The 24,627-nt window shown below is 42.3% G+C and overlaps 1 protein-coding gene across 5 annotated transcripts in view; it reads right to left on the bottom strand.

Annotated features, from left to right (window-relative positions):
- The window catches only part of SPPL2A (signal peptide peptidase like 2A), a 46,982-nt gene extending 23,068 nt beyond the window's left edge, over nucleotides 1-23,914 (bottom strand). For all 5 annotated transcript variants that reach the window (XM_032790604.2, XM_032790603.2, XM_032790606.2 and 2 more), the window contains exons 1-6: nucleotides 23,718-23,914; nucleotides 18,184-18,303; nucleotides 14,464-14,649; nucleotides 13,585-13,674; nucleotides 6,215-6,348; nucleotides 2,616-2,767 (exon numbers count right to left, since the gene is read on the bottom strand). In XM_032790604.2, coding sequence (XP_032646495.1) covers nucleotides 2,616-2,767; nucleotides 6,215-6,348; nucleotides 13,585-13,674; nucleotides 14,464-14,649; nucleotides 18,184-18,303; nucleotides 23,718-23,780 — 745 coding nt within the window. In that variant the 5' untranslated portion in view covers nucleotides 23,781-23,914. The remainder of the gene's footprint in view (nucleotides 1-2,615; nucleotides 2,768-6,214; nucleotides 6,349-13,584; nucleotides 13,675-14,463; nucleotides 14,650-18,183; nucleotides 18,304-23,717) is intronic.
- Nucleotides 23,915-24,627: the final 713 nt, after the last annotated feature.

Here is a 24,627-nt window from a genome sequence, read left to right as displayed (position 1 = left end):
TATACCATTTTTTTTTTTCTACAGGACCCCACCTCATTCAGCACACAGGATGGACAGTGCTCTCTGAATGGATAGCTATTCAATATTTATTTTTATCCTTGCCATTTAATATGATACCATGTATTATTTACTGCACACCATCCAAACTCTACACCGTATACAGACTTATTAGTTCCTTCATGGGTCTCTCTATGGTACTTTCATATCATCTTAGCTCTTTACACACTTTAATTTTAACCTCCCTGTGAGGTAAGGTGGTACTACCATCCCCATTTGCACATAGGGAACTGAGGCACAACCATCAACAGCCATTGTCCAGCAAGGGAGGAGTTACAATTCAATGACTCACCTGCATAAGGCCACACCAGGGGAAGTGCTCAGCTTTGCTTGGAGATTCAGTAATGCCCACCAGACATACCTGGACTTGTGTTCTCCAAGCACATGGACTAAGGATATACAATAGAATACAAGGGCCAACTTCTTGGCCTTTCTCCTTCCCCCACCTACTTTGCAAGCAACAAGGACACTCAGAAACTGAAGATTCCAACAGAGGGGACTGGCCCAGGTTTCAAGAGCGAGACCTGTGTACTGTGAACTGCAATATCCAGTGGGGTGAGAAAAACTGATTAATCTAGATGTTACTCAGTCTACTAGAGTTGAGAGTTTAGACTGCCTGCTTATATTTTTTCTCCTTTTGGTATCAAACTCTGAATTTTTCCCTATCACTTATAATCTATCTTTTGTTGTCAATGAATTTAACTGTTTATCTTTAGCAGTGAGTTTGCCTGAAGTGTTTGGTAAGAGTGTTTGCTCAGGTTTACAAAGGCTGGTGTATATCCACTTTCAATCGATGAAGTGGTGAATCAATAAATAAATTTGCACTGCTAGTCCTGAGCAGTGCAAGATGGTACATTCCTGAGGTACCAAGCTGGGAGGATTTGGCTGGTGCCTCTCTCTGTGTGATTCATGAGTGGCTCTGAGAGCATTCATGCATTCTAGCTGGGTTTGGGATCCACATGTGGTTGTGCTGAGTGATAATAGCGCCTGGAGGGGTTTGCTGCTCATTACTAGCAAAACATTGTCCCTGTGCTGGAGAGTTAAGGGAGCACAGCCATCCCACAGTCCCAGGCTGAACCCCAGGGATCTCATCACACCTAGGACCTAATTTTTCCAAGTTCTTTGCATTTATAGTACTTAGTGTGTTCAGAAAAGAACTCCCATGGACTTCTGTTGCAGTTGTGAATACTTAGTACTTCTGCAAATCAGATCCCAGGAGTCTCAAGCTGGCAACCCAGAACATGAGGAAGACACAGTGGCCACCTACAGAATTTCTGGGGAAGACATTTCCCCAGCCCAGGAAGGATTAACCCCATACCCAGAGAGTCTGTTCAGGCCCTTTCTTCAGGACACCATTTATTGGGTGCACTGATGATCTTCAGAAAACCACAAAATAAACCAATTCAACATAAATCCATCAGCTAATTCTCCCCTGACAAGGGGTTTTTGCCAGATCATCTCTGCTCCTGGCAACTCTTCCCATAGGCCTGGGTAGTCCCCCTGCTCTAGAGCCTGACATAGGAGCCAATCTCCTTCCTGTAGCTCCTCCAGCCTTTACAGCAATCAGGTGCTCATCAGGCAATCACCTAATCCCTTCCCAGCTGGGTCTGATAAAGTCTTTCTACCAGGTCCTGATGCTGTTCAAGGGGCTCTCCCCAAGAACAGAGCTGGCTGGCCTCAGGTTCCTGGCTGTAAAAGGGATAGACCACTCAGTTACACTCAACTTCACACAGAACTCTATGGCACAGCCAGGAATAAAATCAAGTTCTCCAGGGCAGCATTCAACTGCCTTAATCACCAGACCATCCTCTCTCTTCCTGCTATCCCCTGCCTTAATCACCACACCCCTTCCAACTTCTGTAACAAATGAGGCAGGGATCCTGCAAGCACCAGCTTCATTCATTACACAACCCACTGAATGAGGCATGGAAAAAAGTACTACGTGATTACGCAAAAGTTTCCTTGGAACTGCATCATCTGGAAGATAATTATGTCATCAGCAGCATGTCCAACTCTGTCTAATTACACCAGGTTTACTTAGGCCATTAGGACCTACCACAAGGAGTCTGATGTATCTAAACTTGCTTTGGATTTGTAGTTTCAACTCATTAACGTAGGTAAGCAGTTGCTCTAAATATTCAGCTACCATATTCCCTCTACAAGGATGAACAAGGGGTATCCTATACTCTACTACTCTTTTTTTTTTTTTTTTTTTTTTTTTTTTAACACCATCAAGGCAAGGGATTGTCTCTCATATATACTTTATCCAAAATAACTATTGCCTTGGCAACCTCAATGGAGAAACAAATTGGCAGGTGGGGGGAGACAGAGAGAAAGAGGTTGCCCCCTCTCCATTCCCCCCCCTTTTTAAAAAAAAATAACTCACCTTACTCTGCTCCATCAATAAATTGAGGGGGGAGTTATTTAAAAAGAAAAAAAAGGTAGCTGAACTTTGTTAACAGTTTTATGGAATTTAGTTTTATTTCAGAGTCAATGGCATTTAAAGGAGAAAATATATTCAAATATGAAATCAAATGAGATTATATATTACTTCTTACCTAGCCATTTGTAGAAGAAATAAAGTAAGAGTAGCATGGCACAACAGATTACTACAAATATGATAACCGTTAGAGGGGTGAAAGTAACGTTTTCCTCTTTCTTTCTTCTTGTTTCTCTGTCTTCAGGGTTTGTCACTGCCTTTAAATCCTCACTGTATAGACAAAAAATATTTCAGTTATAGACGTTAAACATGGACTTAAAACAAAGTGCTTATCTTGCGCCCAATTTTTGTTGTATTAAGATTTAAGTAGTCACTGGTGGCTCAATTTAGCAAGGTAATTAACCACATGCCTAACTTTAAGCATGTGCATAGAGCCACTGACTTCAAAAGCTAGGCATATGCTGAACTAACTTGCTGAAGCTGGTTTTGATTTGTAAAATAACCCACATAGCTCTAAGGGCAGATTCAGGCAGAACATTAAGATTTGATAGCCTAAATGAAAAAAACTTGAAGATTTATTCTGATCTTTCATAATAGTATTACTGCAGAAAAATATGAAGTTGGAAGAAAATGGAATGCCAAATTCCCATCATATCCTTTGAAATTCTCCCCAAGACTTTACTTTTCTATAGGTCCATGCTGTTGTTCCACAATAGGTCATGATGAAATATTTAATTCTTTCTATTAATCTCTGTTTTTGAGGAGAGGGAGGGTCGAACTTTAAAGAAAACATTCCAACAAAAAAGTCCAAGTTAGATCTAAAAGAACAGTCTCAAATGGAAGGAACCTCTCATGCCTTCTTTTTCAGGAGCCACTGGTCCAAAATCTGCTACTATCTGCATTAGAATAAAACCAGAGTAACAGCTAGTTTACACTTGAAATACTACAACAGCCCAGCTGCAGCTGTGCCGCTGTAGCGCTCAGTGTAGACACTACCTTTGCCAACAGGAAGGGTTCAGTCAATCAATATACCACTGTCTACACAAGGACTCGGACTGGCTTAAAAATCCACACTCTTGAGCAAATAGTTCATACCCCTGAGCAACATAGCTGGGTCAATCTAATTTTCTAGTGTAAAGTAGCCTCAATTTCACTGATTTTAGTGGTGTTTCCCTGATTAAGCCAGCAGTGAATTTAGCCCAAGAACTCAAAACCACTGAAAATATATCTGTCACTGACAGGCACAAGATCCGGTAAGTGTTTTGGAACTTGTTCCATCTCATTAAGTGTCTGCAACAACATTAGTGTCAGCAAAATCCAGTCAGTCAACCATCAGTTTTTCTGCCTATACAGTCCATAATTAAATAGAGAGAGAAAGAGAAATAAAGCAGTGTCATTAAAAGTAACATTTCTTCAAGGTATAATACAAATGTGCTCCATATTTACACCTTACCACAAGAAATAATCACATTGAAACTGTTGAAGTGTGAAGTGAAACAAAACAACTAAAACCCTTTAACCATACATGCAAATTACCTCTCTCACGGTATGGGATGCTTGTGAAACCTTCCCTGTCAGACATCACACTCCCCACAATCCCAAGGCCAATGTATTTACAAATGCTGACATGCTGAAAAGACAATAGTTATCTTGCAAAATCAACGGGAAAAAGAATTTCCTAAGTGTATTACAGACTTCCTGTGAGGATTGGTTTTAAGTTAGTGGCTTACAAATCTTACAAGGACGCCCCGCCACCTAGGGTGGGAAGTGGAGCGATGCGGTCCCAGCCTGCTCCACTTTCCTTGCCCCGGCCCCAGCCGTGTTGCTGTGGGGGCGTTGGGGAAAGGTCCCACACTCACCTGCGGCAGGAAGCGGAGAATGACTTCTCGTGTCTTGCTCACAACACACCTGTTAATGCATCCCAGAATCTTGTTTGCTTTTTTTGCAACAGCATCACACTGTTGACTCATATTTAGCTTGTGGTCCACTATAACCCCTAGATCCCTTTCTGCCATATTCCTTCCAAGACAGTCTCTTCCCATTCTGTATGTGTGAAACTGATTGTTCCTTCCTAAGTGGAGCACTTTCCATTTGTCTTTATTAAACTTCATCCTGTTTACCTCAGACCATTTCTCCAATTTGTCCAGATCATTTTGAATTATGACTCTATCCTCCAAAGCAGTTGCAATCCCTCTCAGTTTGGTATCATCTGCAAACTTAAGAAGCGTACTTTCTATGCCAATATCTAAGTCACTGATGAAAATATTGAACAGAGCCAGTCCCAAAACAGACCCCTGTGGAACCCCACTTGTTATGCCTTTCCAGCAGGATTGAGAACAATTAATAACTACTCCCTGAGTACAATAATCCAGCCAGTTATGAACCCAGCATATAGTAGCCCCATCTAAGTTGCATTTGCCTAGTTTATTGATAAGAATATCATGTGAGACCATATCAAAATGCCTTACTAAAGTCTAGGTATACCACATCCACTGCTTCTCCCTTACCCATAAGACTCGTTATCCTATCAAAGAAAGCTATCAGATTGGTTTGACATGATTTGCTCTTTATAAATCCATGCTGGTGTAGTAAGATGAGGCCCTGAAACAAACTCTTGTATCAGAGGCCTGAAGCCTGAACCAAAGTACTTCCAGGCATTGCTAAGCAAAAGCTGGGCTTTGAGCCAGCGGCATGCCCCACTCACAGAAGCTGGAAAGAAGAGGGTTGCTAGAAGCAGGTGCATCCACACATAAGTGCTAATAAGAGGAACTTGTGCCAAGATAACATCAGAACACTCCACGGAGATAACTAGGAACAGGTAGATGCATCTTAAAGACAGGGTCAAAAGGACCGCATGATGGATAGATCTGTTTGAAAGAACATGATCAAAGGAGGAGACAGCATCCTAATGAGCCAAGGGGCTGTACTTCAATATGTCAGTAGGGATAAGTAATCTGTCCTATAACTATAAAATGAGGTCCCAGAGTGCACATCTTTATCTAGCTAAGGGGCAGTGGAAAGTCCCACCACTGACTGAGTCGGTCTATTGCCAGGGAGGACAAATTCGTAGTATGTCTTGTAGAATGTACGGGAAACTATTACTGTGCTTCATTTGACAATAAACCTGGCTCAGGTTCCTTCGTACCTTACTAGAGTCTGTGGTCTTTGGGGGTTCTCTCGGGGTTTGCTGTGTCAGCTATCTGCGCAGAGCTAGGGCAGCACACAGAGGGAACATGCACGCAGTCGACTGTTATCATCGAACAAGAGCAGAGCACCACTCCAGTAGCTAATGACACATGCTGGCTATTCCCTATCACCTTACCACCTTCCAAGTGTTTGCAGATGAATTCTTTAATTACTTGCTCCATTATCTTCCCTGTAACAGAAGTTAAACTAACTGGTGTGTAGTTTCCTGGTTGTTTTTATTTCCCTTTTTATAGATGGGCACAATATGTTTATTTTCAGCATGAAGTAAACACACATTCATAGATTGTAAAACCAGAAGGGACCACCGTGATCATCTACTCTCACCTCCTGCATAACACACGCCACAGAACTTCCCTAAACTAATTCCTATTTGAACTAGAGCATATCCTTTTAGGAAAGCATCCAATCTTGTTTTTAAAGATGCCCCCTCATATCCATTACCACTACCGCTAGATATTTAGATCTGCATTTTACATTGCTTAATAGATTAGATGGTTTAATAGAACTTACAGCTCTGATACTCCACTCCAGTAGCCTCCCAGTGTCACAGTGAGCACAGCAATTAGAAAGATGACAACCATACTGTAGTCAAACTCTGGCAAAGATGGTGAATAGAGTGTCACATTAATCCTTGCTCCAAGGGCCTGAAAAATGATAAATGTATCAGTTACATATAACAGCACAGGCTCTTTATGACAGGCAGAATATGCAGTGCTTATCCTGTTTTTTAAATCAGATGTTATCTTCACCTTCTGCTGCAAACTGGGTCAGAATGTGTCAATTTTACCTACTATATACGAAGATGTACTTATAAGTGACAGATATGACAAACACAGATATAACTTGGGGACTATTGTAGCAACTTTATAAACGTTATCTGCATCTTTGTGAGTTAGACCTCAGAACCACAAAAACGTCAAAGACTTTTTATTAAGACACACTAAATATGGGGTCCATAGAATATTTATAGACCTTTGAATCAGTAAGTTACGTGTATGTGTGTGTTCCTGGCTCTGTGATTGGATTTCCTGTGAAATATGGAATCACTAGAGAATGGTTAATGCAAAAATCACTTGAGGTGGTTAATGCAGTGCTGTTATACAGATACCCAGCTGCACACCCTATGTATTTTCTGTGTAACGTTTCTGTCCTAAAATAAGTGTACCGTTCTTTGTGAAACCTGTCTGATACCTGATAACTCTGTCATTGTTCCTGGAGAGAGTCAACTGCAGGTGCTGAGCTACATCAGACCTTCTGAGATAATCACAGTGAATTTCAGGAAGACTGGAGCCTACATCTGTTCTGATGGGAGACAGATGATGGAACTGTCCTGAGAGAAGTAATGGCTAGAGGCTTAAGACCTAAGGGAGTATCCCTAGAAGAATCCAGAAAGTGGATAAACAGATTATCCTGATGGGCCGCAGGTTGCCCACTACCTCCTTAGATGCTTTCACCCATACAGACAGAGAGGACTATAAAGATTATAAACTACCTAAAAAAGCCTAATTGTGAAAGTTTAAACTGACCTCCCTGGCCTAAAATCATGGTTAGTAGATAGAAGCCCTAGAAAATTGTGTTTAGCAGGGAAAATGGCAGACCATTAGCCCATAGTTAGCCTGAGAGTGATAAAAAACTTATTAGGGATGGAACTGGATCCCAGAGGCTGGACTGGGCCCAAGCAGAGACCCATGCTCAAAGGGGAGGATCTGCTCCAAGGCAGAGAGGCCACCTCAGAGGAAATCCTGGGGCAGATGCGGAAAAGCAACTTCATCTGTGATAAACTGCAAGGGATTTCCTAATCAACTACTGAGACCCAGTGCAGTCCTGCAGAGCCATCCTGCACTCCAACCTTACAATTAACTGGGTAGCAATCTCCAGAGGAAGCGAGTTAAGTGGAACAGTTCACTTGTTCCATATGATGTGCATGCTGACGTGGATACACCTCAAAATCACGCCACTCATGTCCTGCTGACCCTCCTTGGTGCAGATCCATACAGTTCCCAGGGGGAAAGGAAGGTGAAAATTAATGGAAAGACATTCTGAGACCACCGGGACCATAATTAAAACCCCAGTAGAAAAACCCCCTGAAATGCTGAAAGGCTGTGAAATCTGGTTTAAAGTTCCTGGTATAAAAGCCTTCACTCTACCGGCAGCACAGATTTCTGTGCAGCCCCAGGAAGGGTCAGGAGTGCTTGCTGTAGGTGTATGAAAGGATACTATTTTTGGTCTGCTTCTTGGAAATGACACTAACTTTCAAACAAAGCCCACTCCACTCCTCCTTGTAAAAGCTACAGGCCTGTATCAGATGCTGACAGCTATACGTAATCATGCAGGTAAGGGTGTCAGTGACTATGCAAGTGGAGGGGCTGAGGGGGGGGGTGTGTCAATTAACTGTAACGTTAATCTCAAGTCACCTTCCTAGCACAGCCAAATACCTGATACTAGGAGGTGGGGAAAAGAGACAGCAAAGGTAAATTCTCTGAGACCTGGAGCACAGGCGAGGGGGATCATTCTCTTCCCATCCATACCAGGGACCCCGAGACAGAAGAGTGCTCAGCTGAAAGTGGGGACACTGAGGCAGCTAAAGAGCACTGCCAAAACTATGTCACCCACTCAAGTAAAGTGTAAAACAGCTGCCTGGGATATTGCAGAGGTTATACAGCCAGGACCTAGGAAGGGGAATTTTCTTTCCAGAGTCTGTAACAGCCCAATGATCTGTGAAAATGTAAGTGCTCTGAGCAAGGTGGAGGAGAAAAGCACTGCTCACCTCATCTCAGTGTAGGAACAAAAGGCCAACCCAGTGGAGTGAGGGATCAAGCTCAATACCCTTCCTCCTCCACCCCCAGAGAATGAGGTTATACTACAGGAGTCTCCTGTCCTGATGCCTGAGGTTGTGAGGCAGATAAATGAATTTGGCTACGGGGAGGATTGAAGATACCCTTGCCCACGACTTGGGATCCCTTGGCTGTCAAAAGCGGCATGTGGTTAACAGCCACCTCACAGGGAGCCAGAATTAAACTAGTTCCCCCTTCCCTCCAAAGAATTGCTTCCTAGGCTATGCCAAGAAGGTGTGGGTGGGGAATTCCCAACCCACCATGGGAGCAGCTGACACTTTGAGGAACAAAGGGTTAGCATCTTCACTCCCTGAAAGCTTCATGGGAGCTGGAAGTGCAAGGACCAAGTCTCAAGTTCTCACCCAAAGGTTTTGGGGTGACCAGGGCAAGCAGGAGTGCATGAAAGCTCCCCTTGCAGATCCATCCCATAGGTTCTAAAGAGAGAAAATACATGGGATGGTCATCAAATGGTGCCAAACAGATCTGTGAATCATGCATGCCTGCTTGTTGTGAGAATGTTTATTATATAAGCAGGTGAAACATGAAATTGTAAGAGGTAATGGCAGACATACTATCCAGGAAATACGCCTGTGTGTCCCGCTAAGATGTTGGTCGGGCACCCTAGCAATCCTTCTCTATGGTCATATCTGTCCCATCTCCCCCAGCATAGGCATAACTTTGAGACTATTTTTTCAACTTTAAAAATATTACCTACATTTTTTGAGAGCCAGACCTGGAAGCATTAAAATTTCAAAAACTATTATACTGAGATGTTCCAAATGACATAGGTCTATGAATACGTTAAAAACTTTTGTATCAATAAGTGTGATATGTTCCTGGTTGAGCTTCCCATATAAGACTCAGGGACCGCTTTGTGCCAATTGGCTGAGAACATGGGAGAGCATAAAGGTTATGGCGTCTGAGATCTACATACTAGTTCACCATATAACGTCATGTAAGGTCTCCAGCGAAAGCCTGTGTAATACTGGTCATCATAATCATTGTGAGATCTATGTTCAGCAAATATGTGAGGAGTTATGTACATATACTAACAATTATACTCTAAGTCTGTGAGTTAATGCAGGTCACCATCAGGCAGCTGGAAAGAGAGGAAAGCCTCTCTCTCTCTCTAGCTAGTCATGTGCAAACTGAGTATTGTATGGTTCACAATGGACGTCCATTTATAGACTGAGCAAAATGCTAGTCAACAGACTGCAGCCACTGCAGTAAAAAACAAAAACAGCAAGGGTTACCCCATTTAGGATTAAAGACAACGATTTTTTGGAACTACATGTGGGGAGAGCAGATCAAGCCCATTATCCTTCACTGGGGGAGGCAGGCTGCCAGTGTGCTTGGCCTCATGAAAGAAGGGTCTCAGCCATCCTGGTCACACTGTGAGAAGGACTTTAGGTTAAGCAGTATCTTATTAGACAAGAAGGCATCTTATATGGAACTCTTTCCAAAGAAATACTCCAAATATTCTTGTGTTTGCTACCATATGAACCTCTGCTCTTTGTTAAAAAAAACTTGTAATTTTCTTTATTTATAAACAAGTCTAAGTGCCGTATATTGAGCAGAGCTTTGTTCTAAGGTGCAACTAGTAAGCTGTACTGTTCCCTTGGGAACAGCAGGCCTGGTAATTCTGTGAGTGTCCAGGATACAGGGCTGAACACCATAGGGAGATGCTTGAAGGACTCAGGGGTTGGAGTGTACCTGTAGCGTGTTGGTGTGCATGACAGATGGCGGAACCCACATGGGTTGAGAACGCTTGTGTTGCTGTAGCTGTGAGGGTCACGCAGCTGATCCCTGGCAGACACGTACACGGTTTCCTCACACTAAGGGCAGGTGGTAGCAAGGTGCCTCACAACCTTGGGTAACCCAGGAAGTGTCACATTGTGGAATCTGGAATTACTAGGGGGTGATTAATGCAAAATCCCAATGCTGTTATGCAGATACCCAGTTCCTGAAGCTTTGCCACCTAAGGAAAGGGGCGCTGACTAGTTTTACCTGTTTCAGGAGGCCTGGGAAACAAAGGCCCCAAAATCATGTAACGCAGCGTTTCCCAAGTTTGGGACTCCGCTTGTGTAGAGAAAGCCCCTGGCGGGCGGGGCCGGTTTGTGTACCTGCTGCATCCACAGGTCTGGCCGATCGCAGCTCCCACAGGCTACGGTTCGCTGCTCCGGCCCAATGGGAGCTGCTGGAAGCAGCGGCCAGAACGTCCCTCAGCCCGTGCCGCTTCCCGCAGCTCCCACTGGCCTGGAGCAGTGAACTGCGACCAGTGGGAGCCGCGATCGGCCGGACCTGCGGACGCGGCAGATACACAAACCGGCCCGGCCCACCGGGGGCTTTCCAAGTTTCGGAAATACTGATGTAAAGCATCAGCCTGAACTGACTAAGCAGCCCTGATTCTGATCCAACAAATGGACATAAACCTTTAACCAAGGGGGCAAACTCTACTCAAAGCGTTTGAAGGACTTTGACCTACTACATCCCCACATGGAAGTTGGGTAACATCTGGTAAACGCAATATGCGTTTAGACTGTTTATTGTTTTGTTATAGGTTTTCTGTGTAATGGTTTTGTCCTTTAAGTGTACTGTGCTCTGTGAAAACTGTCTGGCCACTGTCACTGCTCCTAAAGAAAGGGTGAACTGCAGGTGCTGAGCTAGGTCAGACCTGCTGGGATACAGTGAATTACAGGGGAACTGCAGCCTAAATTTCAGATCTGAGGGGATAGGGCACAGGTCCCTGCCCAGAGAGGTGACAGAAGTCTGAGACCTAAGGGGGCAACCACAGAGCAGACCACAGCATGGGTCTGAGGTGCTGTTACCCTGAAACTGTAACGCTATATACTTATAATGAATTGATATAGCAGGATAACAGCATTTCCCACTGCGACGCTGGAGACATAGACCTGGAAGCAACCTTATAATTCATGCTGTGGGAGTACACTAGGCACTCCAAGGAGGAATGATACTCCTAAAACAACTTGAGAAATTGTGCACCTGGCCCATGTACCTGTTAGTCCGCTATAATATATTTAGTGCTGTCAGAGTAATCTACACTGTACAAAAACAAGCAGACACAGAAGGAGGAAGCTGCAGTAGTCAAGGTAAAACATAACCATGGCATGGAAAAGAAATTCTGCAGTGGGAACACAGAAGGAAAGACAGATATCAGAGATGATGCAGAGGAAGAGCTAACAGATTTGTGAATAGCCTGGATGTGGGAGAAGAACAAGAGAGGAACCAAACATGACAAGGGAATACAGTACAGGATACAGTAACTCCTCACTTAACATTGTAGTTACATTCCTGAAAAATGCAACTTGAAGTGAAACAATGCTAAGCGAATCCAATTTCCCCAAACGAATTAATGTAAACAGAAGGGGTTAGGTTCCAGGGAAATTTATACACAAAAAGTTTTAAACAAACAATTTAATACTGGTACACAGCGATGACGATTGTGAAGCTTGGCTGAGGTGGTGAAGTCAGAGGGTGGGATATTCTGCCTTACTGCTAAATGATGAACTAGCAATCAGCTGAGTCCTCAAGGCTTAACACATTGTTTTTAATGCAGCCTCACATTCTACAAGGCAGCATGAATGGAGGGAGGGGAGACAGTAACACACACAGTGTGTCAGAGAGAGAGATGCACATTGCCCCTTTAAGTACACTGACCCCATTCCAAGTACACTGCCTTTTTAAACAGATCAACAAGTTGAGACAGCAGCTCCTGCCAGCAAGCTCCCTCCGTCCTGAGCCCTGTCATGCTTCCCCCTGCTCTTTGGAACTGGGGTAAGCGGGGTGCAGGAGCAGGGGGGAGGGGGAACACCCTGACACTAGCCCCTCTTCCTCCTCCCTCCGCCCCCACCCCCCTCCAGAAAGCAGGCGGCTCCGGAGAGCAGCTCCAAGGCAGAGGGTAGGAGCAGCACAAGGTAGTGAGGGGAAGGACAGCTGAACAGCCAGCAATTGATAGCCTGCTGGGTGGTTGCCACACAGGGAACTTAGGGAAACAGGGAGCTGATGGGGGGCTGCCAGTCCACCCTGGTTCCAAGCCCCCACCAGCTAGCTCCAACTGGCTGCTCTTCCTGCAAGCAGTGGACAAAGCAGGTGGCTGCCAGACATTGTAAGGGAGCATTGTGCAACTTTAAACGAGCATATTCTCTAATTGATCAGGAACGTAACAACGAAACAACATTAACCAGGATGACTAAGTGAGGAGTTACTGTACAGTGGAGTTGCCAGCAGAGATGAGGAAGGGAGGATTCAATAGTGAACGAATGGAGTGTGCTAGCAACCTAGTGATTATTTTACTTTCTATTCAAGAAATATCACAAATTTCAGAAAAATATAATCTCAATTATCTGAACATCACAGGGGCATTGAATGCATTTGGAATTTGAAGTAACTTTTGATACAGTTAATAGAACTTAGGAAAAATTACCTTGTTCTGAATTACTGAGCTTCAGATAATCAAAGTTGTATAAAATATGAAAAAAAATTCAATTGCTATCTGTTATTGGAACATTAGTATTATATATTGCATTGTCACACTATAATAAAAGTAATTCACGTGTAATCTTTGTTTTGTCCTATACAGTATCCCATATGTCAAAAGGAAGAGTTGCTAGCTATTGGTCATGACATTTTCAGTTCTGTATTCTCTTCTAATTCAGCGTTTGTCTTTTTCTAATCTGTACATTTCAATAAAGTGTAAAAACAGATTACAGTGCATGAACAAGTGGACAACTGAAATAAAGTCTGCTCTATAAGTTGAGGGAACACTCTTACAGATTAGCCTGAAAGAGTCAAAGAGCGAGTTAATGCTTTCATGACTGAAATCTCAATCCCCTTTCTCTGAAAAAGAAAGAAGACAGATATTGTCTAAACACTTGAACCAAGGAAAAAACACAGTATGCATGCCTAACTGGCCACTACCTGATAAAAATATTGGGGCAGATCATCATATAATGATAGATCATAAATGTAATTATGAAAAAAATTATACAAATCATAAATGATTACAGTATTTTATCTGTCACTTACCTGCTGCATATCCATTATATCATAATATCTTATAAGAGCAACTGGAATGGTTACATTTTGTACATCAGTCTTGTTACCTGAAGGAGAAGACTAAAACATAAAACCCTATATGAGAGGACTTGATAGCATATTTGCAGAACACAACTCTATATGCAGATTATCCTCTGAATGCCAGTATTTATGTTCACAAACAAAAATCAGCAGACACGATTCAAAGCTACAGAGAAAAACTCTCAGACATTTTAAGGAAAACTATGTTACAGACACCAAAAGGCTGACATTATAGACCCAGAGATGTTCTGGTAAATGTCTTATGCTTTTATGTAGATAATCAAAACTCAATAGTCTGACTCTGATAACCCACTTTTTAAAACAAGTTCAACTCAGTTTTTTTAAACTGACAATTATCAATGATGCTATACTATCAATATTGTATTTTGCTGTATATAAATGTATTTGCGCAAATGCAAATACAAGTATAATGTACATAAATAGATATCCAATATTTTAAAAGAGCAAGAAAAAAAGGACATTCATGTCTGGCAAAGTGATAAAACATGACCTAAAAGGACTGTTCTTATCTTGCAGTTGTTACTGTCAATTTCTCTCCTTTTCTTCTGTATTAGTTGATATTTTTAGCGATTTTCTTTTCTGTAGCAATGATTGTGTACAGGTACTGGATTATATTAATGCTTAATAAAATATAAAATTTTCACTTGAAGGATTATGCAACTAAAATTAGTGGAAAACAAAGATAAGCCTTTTCATTTAGTAGTTTTGAGTATAAAGAATAGACAACCACAGAGGTCAAAATACAATAAATGCAACTAAGACAATGTCACTTTAACAAAGATTAATCTATAGAATGTTAGAACTTACTAGACCACTTTTACTGGCAATCAGCAGTATTTTAGCACCATGACTTTGAGCAGTTCTGGCTTTATCCACAAATGAGCAGTTTCCCCTCATCACTACAACTGCCTTGTCCCTTATTACAAGAGTAGAAGGAACTTCAGAATTACTGCAGAACACTTTGGAGGTCAAGTTCTCCAAACTACTGGAAGCCTACAAAAATCAAAAGTTGTATAAAAGTTAAAATTAAAAATCAAAGATTAGTTTCCAGTATGGTTTCTCCCATTTATTTATAACATTTATTTACAGGGAGTAAATAGACCTATTAAGAAATATAATGGAATAGTTGACTCAGCATGTTGGATTCAAAATAGGAAATCAGCAGGGGGAGAGGAATAAACTTTCTGGGACATGTTCATGTGAGTTCATTGCAATACTAAGATCACAAAAACAATTTAAAAGTATAGAAATAAGCAACTAAGTATATTTGAGATTTCTGAACCAGTCTTAACCATTTTAAAGCCTATTCCAAGGCCAATGCTACTCTGTAAACTAGTCTTCAGAATATGTTTATGCTGAGCAGTAGACAGCAACGCTCTAGAGAATCCAACTATGTCATAACACGAGTTTCACCAGCCAAAGCAGCAGCGACTCAGATACACATCCAAACTCTGTTTCTCTTGCAGCACTCACACCAAGACAGTAGCCTAGCCCTAAAACAAAGTAGTAGTAGTTTAAATATTCTTTCCGTATATTTAATTTTAGTTTTAAAAACATTTACTAAGTCCTGTGTAAAAAAACAAGCTGTTTTCTTTGGCTAGTCAAGTTATGTTTGGCCACAGTAGGTCCTTGACAGAAAGATGGCTGTTACACTTCCTCTAGTTTTGTACAGAGTCAGCCTTGTTTATGTATCAAGGGAAAAAATATTTCTCTCATTTCCAAACCTACAGCATTTACCAACCACATCAAGGGTAGCAAAAGGAAAGGGGAAAAAAAAACAGCTTTAACATGTATATGTGGGATTTTTCTAATCTTGGCTCAAGGATAAGTTTTGATCAAGACTAAGGCATGGTGACATAAATTCCAAATAATCATTAAAATACTAACACCTGAAAACCCATTTGCAATTAAATATATTTTAACATACACATTTTAGTATTTTACCCAAATGCACACACTGATCAATATTGGCAATTCTTGTTATACACAGATCAAGTTCTAAAATAAGGTGTATTCCATACAAAATCACTTCAACTCAAAGTGTCTCCGAGAACACTTAACTGAAATATTTTTAAAATCTAGTTCATTTTTCTCCATTTTGACTTTTGAGATTCATTCAGTCTGGAAAACAACAAAAGTCAATTTCACTTTAATTTATAAATATTTTAACATTTTTTTTTTTTTTTTTTGCCAAGAACTGACTTGATACTCAAAAATCAGAGTTACGAACACTTGAGGAGTAGCTGAGTATTTAAATCTAAGCATGAAACTTTGAGAGAAATAAAAAATCAGCAACTTTTATTAATGCATTTCAATATTAGGCTTTGAAAGGTTTTTTAAAAATTTGGTGTCTAAACAGCATGACAGTATCATTTGGGGTACTGTGGATGTTTGGCTTACTCTTAAATATACATTCACAGCACTAAATTTAAGAAATTCTTTTTTATGATTATTTTTGACAGCAGATAAGCAGTGGCACCCATTAAAAAGTTATCCTAATGAGAACATAGAACATAAGAACGGCCATATTGGGTCAGACCAATGGTCCACCTAGCCCAGTATCCTATCTTCCGACAGTTGCCAGTGACAGGTGCCCCAGAGGGAAAGAACAGAACATGTAATCATCAAGTGATCTATTCCGTCGCCCATTCCCAGCTCCTGGCGAACAGAAGTTAGGGACACTCTGAGTATGGCATTGCAGCCCTGCCCAATGGCTAATAGCTATTGATGGATCTATCCTCCAGGAACTTATCTAGTTCTTTTTTCTTCTCCAAGCTGAAGTCCTAGTCTTTTTAATCTCTCCTCATACAGAAGCTGTTACATACCCCTAATCATTTTAGTTGCCCTTCTCTGTTCCTTTTCCAATTCTAATATATCTTTCTTGAGATGAGGCAACCAGATTTGCATGCAGTATTCAAGATGTGTGTATACCATTAATTTATATAGAGGCATTATGATATTTTCTGTATTATCTGTCCCTTTCCTAATGGTTCCTAATATTCTATCAGCTTTTTTGACTGCCACTGCACATTGAACAGATGTTTTCAGAGAACAATCCATGACTCCAAGATCTGTTTCTTGAGTGGTAACAGCTAATTTAGACCCCATCATTTTGTACGTCTAGTTCAGATTGTTTTCCAAGGTGCATTACTTTGCATTTATCAATATTGAATTTTATCTGCCATTTTGCTGCCTAGTTACCCAGTTTTGAGATCCCTTTGTAACTCCTTGCAGTCTACTTTGGACTTAACTATCTTGAGTAATTTTGTATCATCTGCAAATTTTGCCATCTCATTGTTTACCCCCTTTTCAGATAATTTATGAATATGTTGAACAACATTGGTCCCAGTACACACCCCTGGGGGATACCACTATTTACCGCTCTCTGTTATGAAAACTGACCATTTATTCCTATCCTTGGTTTCCTATCTTTTAATCAGTTACTGATCCATGAGAAGACTTTCCCTCTTATCCCAGGACTGCTTAATTTGCTTAATAGCCTTTGGTGAGGGACACTGCCAAAGGCTTTCTGAAAGTCTATGTACACTATATCCCACTGGATCACCCTTGTTCACGTTTGTTGACTCCCTCAAAGAATTCTAATAGATGGATGAGGCATGATTTCCCTTTACAAAAGACATATTGACTTTTGCCCAGCAAATTGTGTTCATCTATGTGTCTGATAATTCTGTTCTTTACTACAGTTTCAACCAGTTTGCCTGGTACTGAAGTTAGGCTCACCAGCCTGTAATTGCTGGGATCGCCTCTGGAACCTTTTTCAAAAATTAGTGGTCACGTTAGCTATTCTCCAGGCATCTGGGACAGAAACTGATTTATATGAGAGGTTACATACCACAGTAATTCTGCAATTTCATATTTGAGTTCCTTCAGAACTATGAGTGAATATCATCTGGTCCTGGTGATTTATTACTGTTAACTGTATCAATTTGTTCCAAAACCTCCTCTAATGACATCTTAGTCTGGGACAGTTCCTCAGATTTGTCACCTAAAAAGAATGGCTCAGGTGTGGGAATCTTCCTCACATCCTCTGCAGTGAAGACTGATGCAAAGCATATTTAGTTTCTCTGCAATGATTCTGTCTTCCTTGAGTGCTCCTTTAACAACTCAATCGTCCAGTGACCCCACTGAATGTTTAGCAAGCTTCCTGCTTCTGATGTACTTAAATTTTTTGATGTTAGTTTTTGAGTCGTTGGCTAGTTGCTTTTCAAATCCTTTTTTGGCCTTCCTAATTATACCTTTAAACTTGACTTGCCAAAGTTTATGCTCCTTTATGTTTTCCTCAATAGGATTCAACTTCCAATTTTTAAAGGATGCGTTTTTGCCTCTAACTGCTTCTTAGTAGTTTAGCCATGGTGGCACTTTTTTGGTCTTCTATGTTTTTTAATTTGGGGTATACATTTAACATAGCATTGATTTTACTCAGTACTTTCTCCTAGAAATTCCACTTGATCCAAAACTGTTCTTGGTTTTATAATTCTTAGACAGTATAGCTACATAATGACTTACAATGTTATCCAGGGTATTTGGAAGAGATACCCACGAAGGATTGTAACGTATGCAGTAATCCTTTGTTAATGGGGGTATCCCATTTCCAGAAGCATGCAGGATTCCCTCCTGTGCATTTACCTATAATATGAAGTTTCTGCATTAGACAAAACAGTTTACACTATCAGTGGAAAAATAATATTCTTCTAAATAAGAATAGGACAACTTAAAACTTTCAATATCCAAAAAAAGAAATGGAATAGGTAACAACTTAACCTTGACAACTTGGCTTTGATTCTGTAATGCAGATAAAAAAGTGGAAAACTGATCAGAGTTTGCATGGCTAACCATAGCAAGGAAACAGTGATGCTCAAGTACCTTTCAAATGCAGCATATTCATCTCTCTCTCTCTCTCTCTCTCTCACACACACACACAGTGAAGACCAACCTAAAGTGACAGAAACCTTCAAGCAAGCTTTCTTAGATTCTACACATAAGATTTAACATTCCCTTTAAACTGGAAAAAAGGTTATTAAAAACACAACTGATATAGCCAGCATAGAGGATGTGGTGTACAAATCTACATTACAAGTCATGGGCCCCATCTTAAATACCTTCTCTCACGTGCTTAGTCCTCACTGGGAATGCTCATATAAATTTACTTTTGTGAGCAGTAGATGTATGATTAAGCCTTATGTTTTTCCTAGAGTTATAGCAATTCTAAAGATTCAGTCTTGGCCTGGAAGTTTTGGTTTGCTAGTTGGTTTGGGAGTGTTTTTTTGTGGGATGGGAGAAAAGGGAGGATATAAACAGCACCCCCACATTTGATTTAAATTTTAGACTTAATTCTAAATTGTGGGAATACTTGGTTGCAGATTATTTTGGGCACCTGTAAATCAAAATAGCTATATTTTATACAGTCAGGAAGACTCTATATAATCATGGATTTCTACATAAAAGTGCATTCTTGTTGGTTGTTATAACCTTAATATATATTCTTCACAACTCAGAGATAGATGTAGGTTTCATTTTTAGAAGGTACACACTATACATTTTTTAAGTGATTGATTTATTTTGAAAACTTTTCAGAGGAGTTTTACAGCTGTATCAGAAAATGAATGATTGTTTGGTTATTTCATTTACCAAAGGTAATTAAAGCAGATATTTATGAAGTCATTGGAAGGTAAACTATCTCTAATTCAACAGGTTAATCAATATTTGGAGGATTTTCTTGCCATGCTGTATTAGGAGGAGATCACCACTAGACAGGCATTTAAATTGTTTTATTTAACTAAGACAACAATGTTACGTATTTCTGGAATTTTCTCCTTCAACAGCAAACATATATTTTAACAAAACCAGCATATGAATTTTTGAATTTAGTTAAACATTCAAGCTTTTGAAACTTTTTGAAACTTTGCACTTTTAGAGAGAGATAAGGGATTGACTCTGTGTACACAAATTTGCAGAGGAACCATAGGGTTGAGGTCTGTTATTTCTCACCGCTATATATTATTTATTTATTTATTTAAAAACAATTTTGCTGATAACAAGCATGTTATCTCTGGAGACACAAATCCACAGTTTGAGAACTGCAAAACTAAGTATCTTTGACAGTATCTTCTTGACCAGGGTAGGCAAACTATGGCCCATGGGATGGATTCAGCCCGTCAGTGGTGCTAAACCGGCCCTTGAGCTCTCGCTGGGGAGTGGGATCTGGGGCTTGCCCTGCTCCAGCACTCCAGCCAGGGAGCAGTGTTGGCAGCCACTCCACACAGCTCCCAGAAACAGCCACATGGCCCCACTCAGGCACTCCAGCTGGGACACAGGGTTGGGGGCTTCTCTATGCAGCTCCCGAAAGCCGCAGCATGACCCCCCTCTTCGATGTTCTAGCCAGGGAGCAGGGTCAGGGGCTGCTCCATGCGACTCCTGAAAGCTATGGCATGGCTCCCCCTCCGACACGCCACTGGGAGCTGCAGGGGCAGTGCCTGCGGACGGGGCAGCGTGCAGAGTCACCTGGCTGTGCCTCCATGTAGGAGCCAGAGAAGGGACATCCTGCTGCTTCTGAGAACTTCTTGAGGTAAGCACCACCTGGAGCCTGCACCTCTGAACCTCTCCCCATGCCCCAACCCCCTGCCCTAGCCCTGATCCCCCTCCTACCCTCTGAACCCCTCGATCCCAGCCCAGACAACCCTTCTGAACCCCAAACTCGATCCCCAGCCCTAACCCAGAGCCTGCACCCCCAGCCAGAGCCTGCATCCCTTCCCGCACCTCACTCCCCTGTCCCAGCCTGAAGCCCCCTCCTGCACCCTGAACTCCTCATTCCTAGCCCCACCCCAGAGCCCACACCCCCAACCAGAGCCCTCGCCCTCACCCCCTCCCACACCCCAACCCCAATTCTCTGAGCATTCATGGTCCACCATACAATTTCTATTCCCAGATGTGGCCCTCAGGCCAAAAAAGTTTGCCCACCCCTCTTCTAGACTGAGCACTGAGTCCCATTGGGTAAACAGAAACATTAACCTAAATAATCTATACAGAAGCCCCTGGAGCCCCATAAGATTGGGTCCCTAATCCATGAACTATTGGAACTCATTTACAAAACTTTTCTTAAACATTACATGAATATATTGTCTCATACTATAAAATTAGAACTTATAATCCCTATTCAATAATGAGAGATCTGTGAGCTATACTGTATCTTAATTAAAACTATCTTTAGATATACTTTTTGAGGAAAAAAGCATTTTATCAAAAAAATCTGATTTAAAGGAAAAAAACAAGATTTTTTCAAAATCATTGATTTTTATCCACTCTGATTTTAAAGGATTTTTAAGACAGGATTTTATAATTTATACCTTTTGCGTGTGTGTAGGCACAGAATTAAAGAAAAATGAAGATGCTAAAGTCTGAAAACTGATTTCTGAAAGTGCTCAATAAACAAATTTCATAATAATTTTCTGATATAGCACTCTTCAACCTGTATTTCTCAAAGCTGGCCACTAACTGACAGAGACAAGGTTATTGCATGGCAATTCCTATAATTATGTTTTTTAAAAATTAATATATTATTCACAATTCTTGCCAACAGTCTTTTGGCAAGATTGTTGGAGGGGCACATTAGAGGATGGATTCTGAAACTATATTTATTATAAATACTTAAAAGCCTTTTTTTTGTTTTTAAGGTAAATTCTTAATTTCCCAGTTTAATACACACTTGATTAAATATAAAACAAATGCAGACTCATCAAATAGTCAGGCACTATATGAATTTGTCCACAATAAAGGAAATATGTAACATTTCTTTTCCATGTTCCAGATAAAGATCTATAATTTAAAAAAATTATATCTAGAAGGTGACTAATGAAAGGTGTCATTTCTTGTTAGGTGTTGCCAGAAGAAAGTAATTGACTGGGAACTATGGAAAATTAAGCCATAATTTCAAACTGGTCATCTTGACTCTTCTTAAAAGAGGCACTTACCTTAACATCAGGAATGAATTAATAGAACAAAAGGAATCGGTGAGCCCTGTTGTAGATTTCTTTTTGTTATCTGACAGGCATAGACTTAAGCCATATTAATAAGCAAGAGAGAAGTAGAAAAAAAAAAAGAGGCTTGGAATTTTATGCGTGCCATATATATAGGAAGTTCACTAATAGTTTGTACTTCTCTGTGTTATTAACCATCTCCTATAGCAAATGAGACCTTCAGATAAAAGGAGAAAAAATCAAGAGGTGCTCCTGTGTAGTTGTTTCAGAGTTCTAGGTCTGTCTGGTTTGAATGGCAAAAATTCTTAAGAGCAACTCATTTTATCAGGCTCCAAGAGTGAACATCTGCTCACAAAGCAAAGTGTGAAAATAGTCAGAGCTTGTTAGTACTTTAAATGTACAGTCCTTCAGTTACTAGATAAAGTTACATTTTGAAGAGTTATTTAATGATTTATAATAAGCAAAAGAAATGCCAATCTTTACCTCTTAAACTAAGCCCATTCATCTAAAAATACAAACTGCTGGCAATTAAAAGTCATGATATTCATCATCTTACTTCAAATGGAGACAGGAGCGAGTCTGAGCAGCAAGAACTAGAGGCGTTCACATTAGCCCCTTCCATTATCAGAACTTTCTTGTGTATGAATGAGAGAGGTATAAATAAATATGGTGTTATGAAAGCGCAGCGCTAATTTTTCATAAGTAGTAATCTTTTTTCTAAACAAGTGATCACTTCTTCTTCAACACTACACTACTACATTGTTTTGCAAAACGGTCCCAACATTGCTATCACCATTTAACTTCCATTAGCAGTAGTCATAGTTTCATTGTTAATGTATACAGGCTCTAGATGACAGCCAGTGTTTTACGCATGTTGCATAATCCTACTAAGAGCATGTCAACACAACACTGTACTTAAAACAACAGCTATACTAACCTGTCGCTGTGGAGCTGATAAGTTGTAACAATAGGTATGTTTATAAAAAGTTTCCTCCTGTGGGCAGAGGCCAATCAGCACTGACCTATCAATAGAATGGACCTCAAAAGAGCGGGTGTGAGGTTAGGAAGCATCTGAAAGTTTATATATTTATCTGACATTTTTCTGACCTTTAGTCTGCAGAGTTGGACTGGAAATACCCTGACAATCCAGGCCCAGCTAGAAATACTACCAGGATGGCCTGTCATAATGCTTGAAGCAGTTTTACTTCTGATCCTGGATAGAAACTGGAAAACCCAAAAGAGCCAATCCATCTTTAGCAGACAGACATTTCAGATCTTCAACAGCTATGACTTAGTTTGGTTCTGAAAGTGAGCAGAGTTCCCAACAGGGGAGAAAGTGACTGGTTCTCATCACAACCAGTTCATCAGCTGGGACAGAAAGACACCTTTTGCACACAGCAGAATTGACACAGAGTCACATTAGCTCACACAAGCAGTCCTACACCCAAACCCATTCACACCAGCCCACGTGACTAGGACCCATGTCCACTACCACCTCATCACCCTACTCCACAGTCTTGCAATTGCAACCATCAGCTCACACTGCACAGTCCAGGACCTTGAACTCAACCACACTCCACATGATGCCAACCAACCTCTCCTCAACATGACATCATGCCACACCCCTCCCCCAGGTCTATCACCCCCTCCACTCCCACACTGTATCTACCTCCCCACAGCTCCAGTTCTCCCCCACAGCCCTCGCACCCCCCTCCGCTCTTCCCACAGCCCCGTCAGCCCTCCCCCCCGCCGCCAGCTTCGCTCCACAACCCCCTGCCAGCCCTCACCCGCCCACAACTCCAGCTCTCTCCCAGAGTCCTCACCCCACAGCCCCCTGCCGACTCTCGCCCCTCCTTTCCCACATCCCCTGCCAGCCCTTCCCCCCCAGCCCCAGCCCTCCCTGCCACTACATCGGCCCTCGCCTCCCACTGCAGCGCCAGCTCTCTCCCACAGCGGCCCCCGCCCCACAGCCTCCAGGCCGGCGCACCTCCTAGGACCCGGCTGGCCCCGCCGACGGCCCTCCCCGCGATCACCGGGCCCGGCGTCGCCCGCACGGTAGCCGCTTACCCACGGGAGCAGCAGGGCCCAGAAAGCGGCCCACAGCAGCCAGGCGCGCCTCATTCTGCTCATCCTCCTCCGCCCGCCGGGGCAGCAGCTGGCCCCGGTTCGCCCTCCACCAGCGGCCTTCCCGTACCCGCCGCCGCCCGCACACGGAGCCTGCACAGCGCTGCCAGCTGAGCTCGCCCCGAGCGCGCGGCACTTCCTCTTCAGCCGGCGGGTAGGAGGGGGCTGCCGCTGCCAGCGCGGACATGTGACAGCCCTTCCCCCGCCTCCGGGAGCACTGGGCGGCCGCCTCCGCCTCCTGCTGCTGGGCAGGTTCTGTCCTGCAGCCAACCTTTGTCCCCCCTCTCTGCATGTCCAGCGCGCCCATCCCAGTAGCGTCGGGCTCCCCTGAGCACCGGTGGCCCAGAGGATTCAGGGGGCCTGGGGCAAAGCAATTTCAGGGGCCTGTTCCATACAAAAAAAGTTGCAATACTGTAGAGTACTATGTCCTCCTGGGGGCCCCTGCAGGGCTTGGGGCAAATTGCCCCACTTTCCCCCATCCCGGGCAGTCCTGCTAGACCATGTCTTACGCAGCAGGGGAGCAAGGCCCCAAACAGTCCTAGCGCTGCTGTCCCCCGCTCCCCCAACCCTGGATAACCCTTTAGGTGACGAGGGTGGGGAATGAGATGGGGTGGTCTTTGGTGAACCAGGGAAGACGGGCAGGACTGTTATTCCTATTGACCTCCAGCAAAGGGTTTGGCTGCTGCTTTGTATTCGTAAGGCCCTGGACAAGACAAGCCGTCCCCCCCATCCTGCATGCTGCTTCCAAGGTGGTCCTTAGCTCGGCCACAAAATGGGCCCTTACCCCAATTGAGTGTTTACCCCTTCTAGGTGACCAAATGTCCCAGTTTTTGGGTCGCTTTCTTATATAGGC

The sequence above is a fragment of the Chelonoidis abingdonii genome, chromosome 9 (assembly GCF_003597395.2).
Source record: "Chelonoidis abingdonii isolate Lonesome George chromosome 9, CheloAbing_2.0, whole genome shotgun sequence".
NCBI classification, from domain to species: Eukaryota; Metazoa; Chordata; order Testudines; family Testudinidae; genus Chelonoidis; species Chelonoidis abingdonii.
This window is presented reverse-complemented; position numbering and strand designations above follow the sequence as displayed.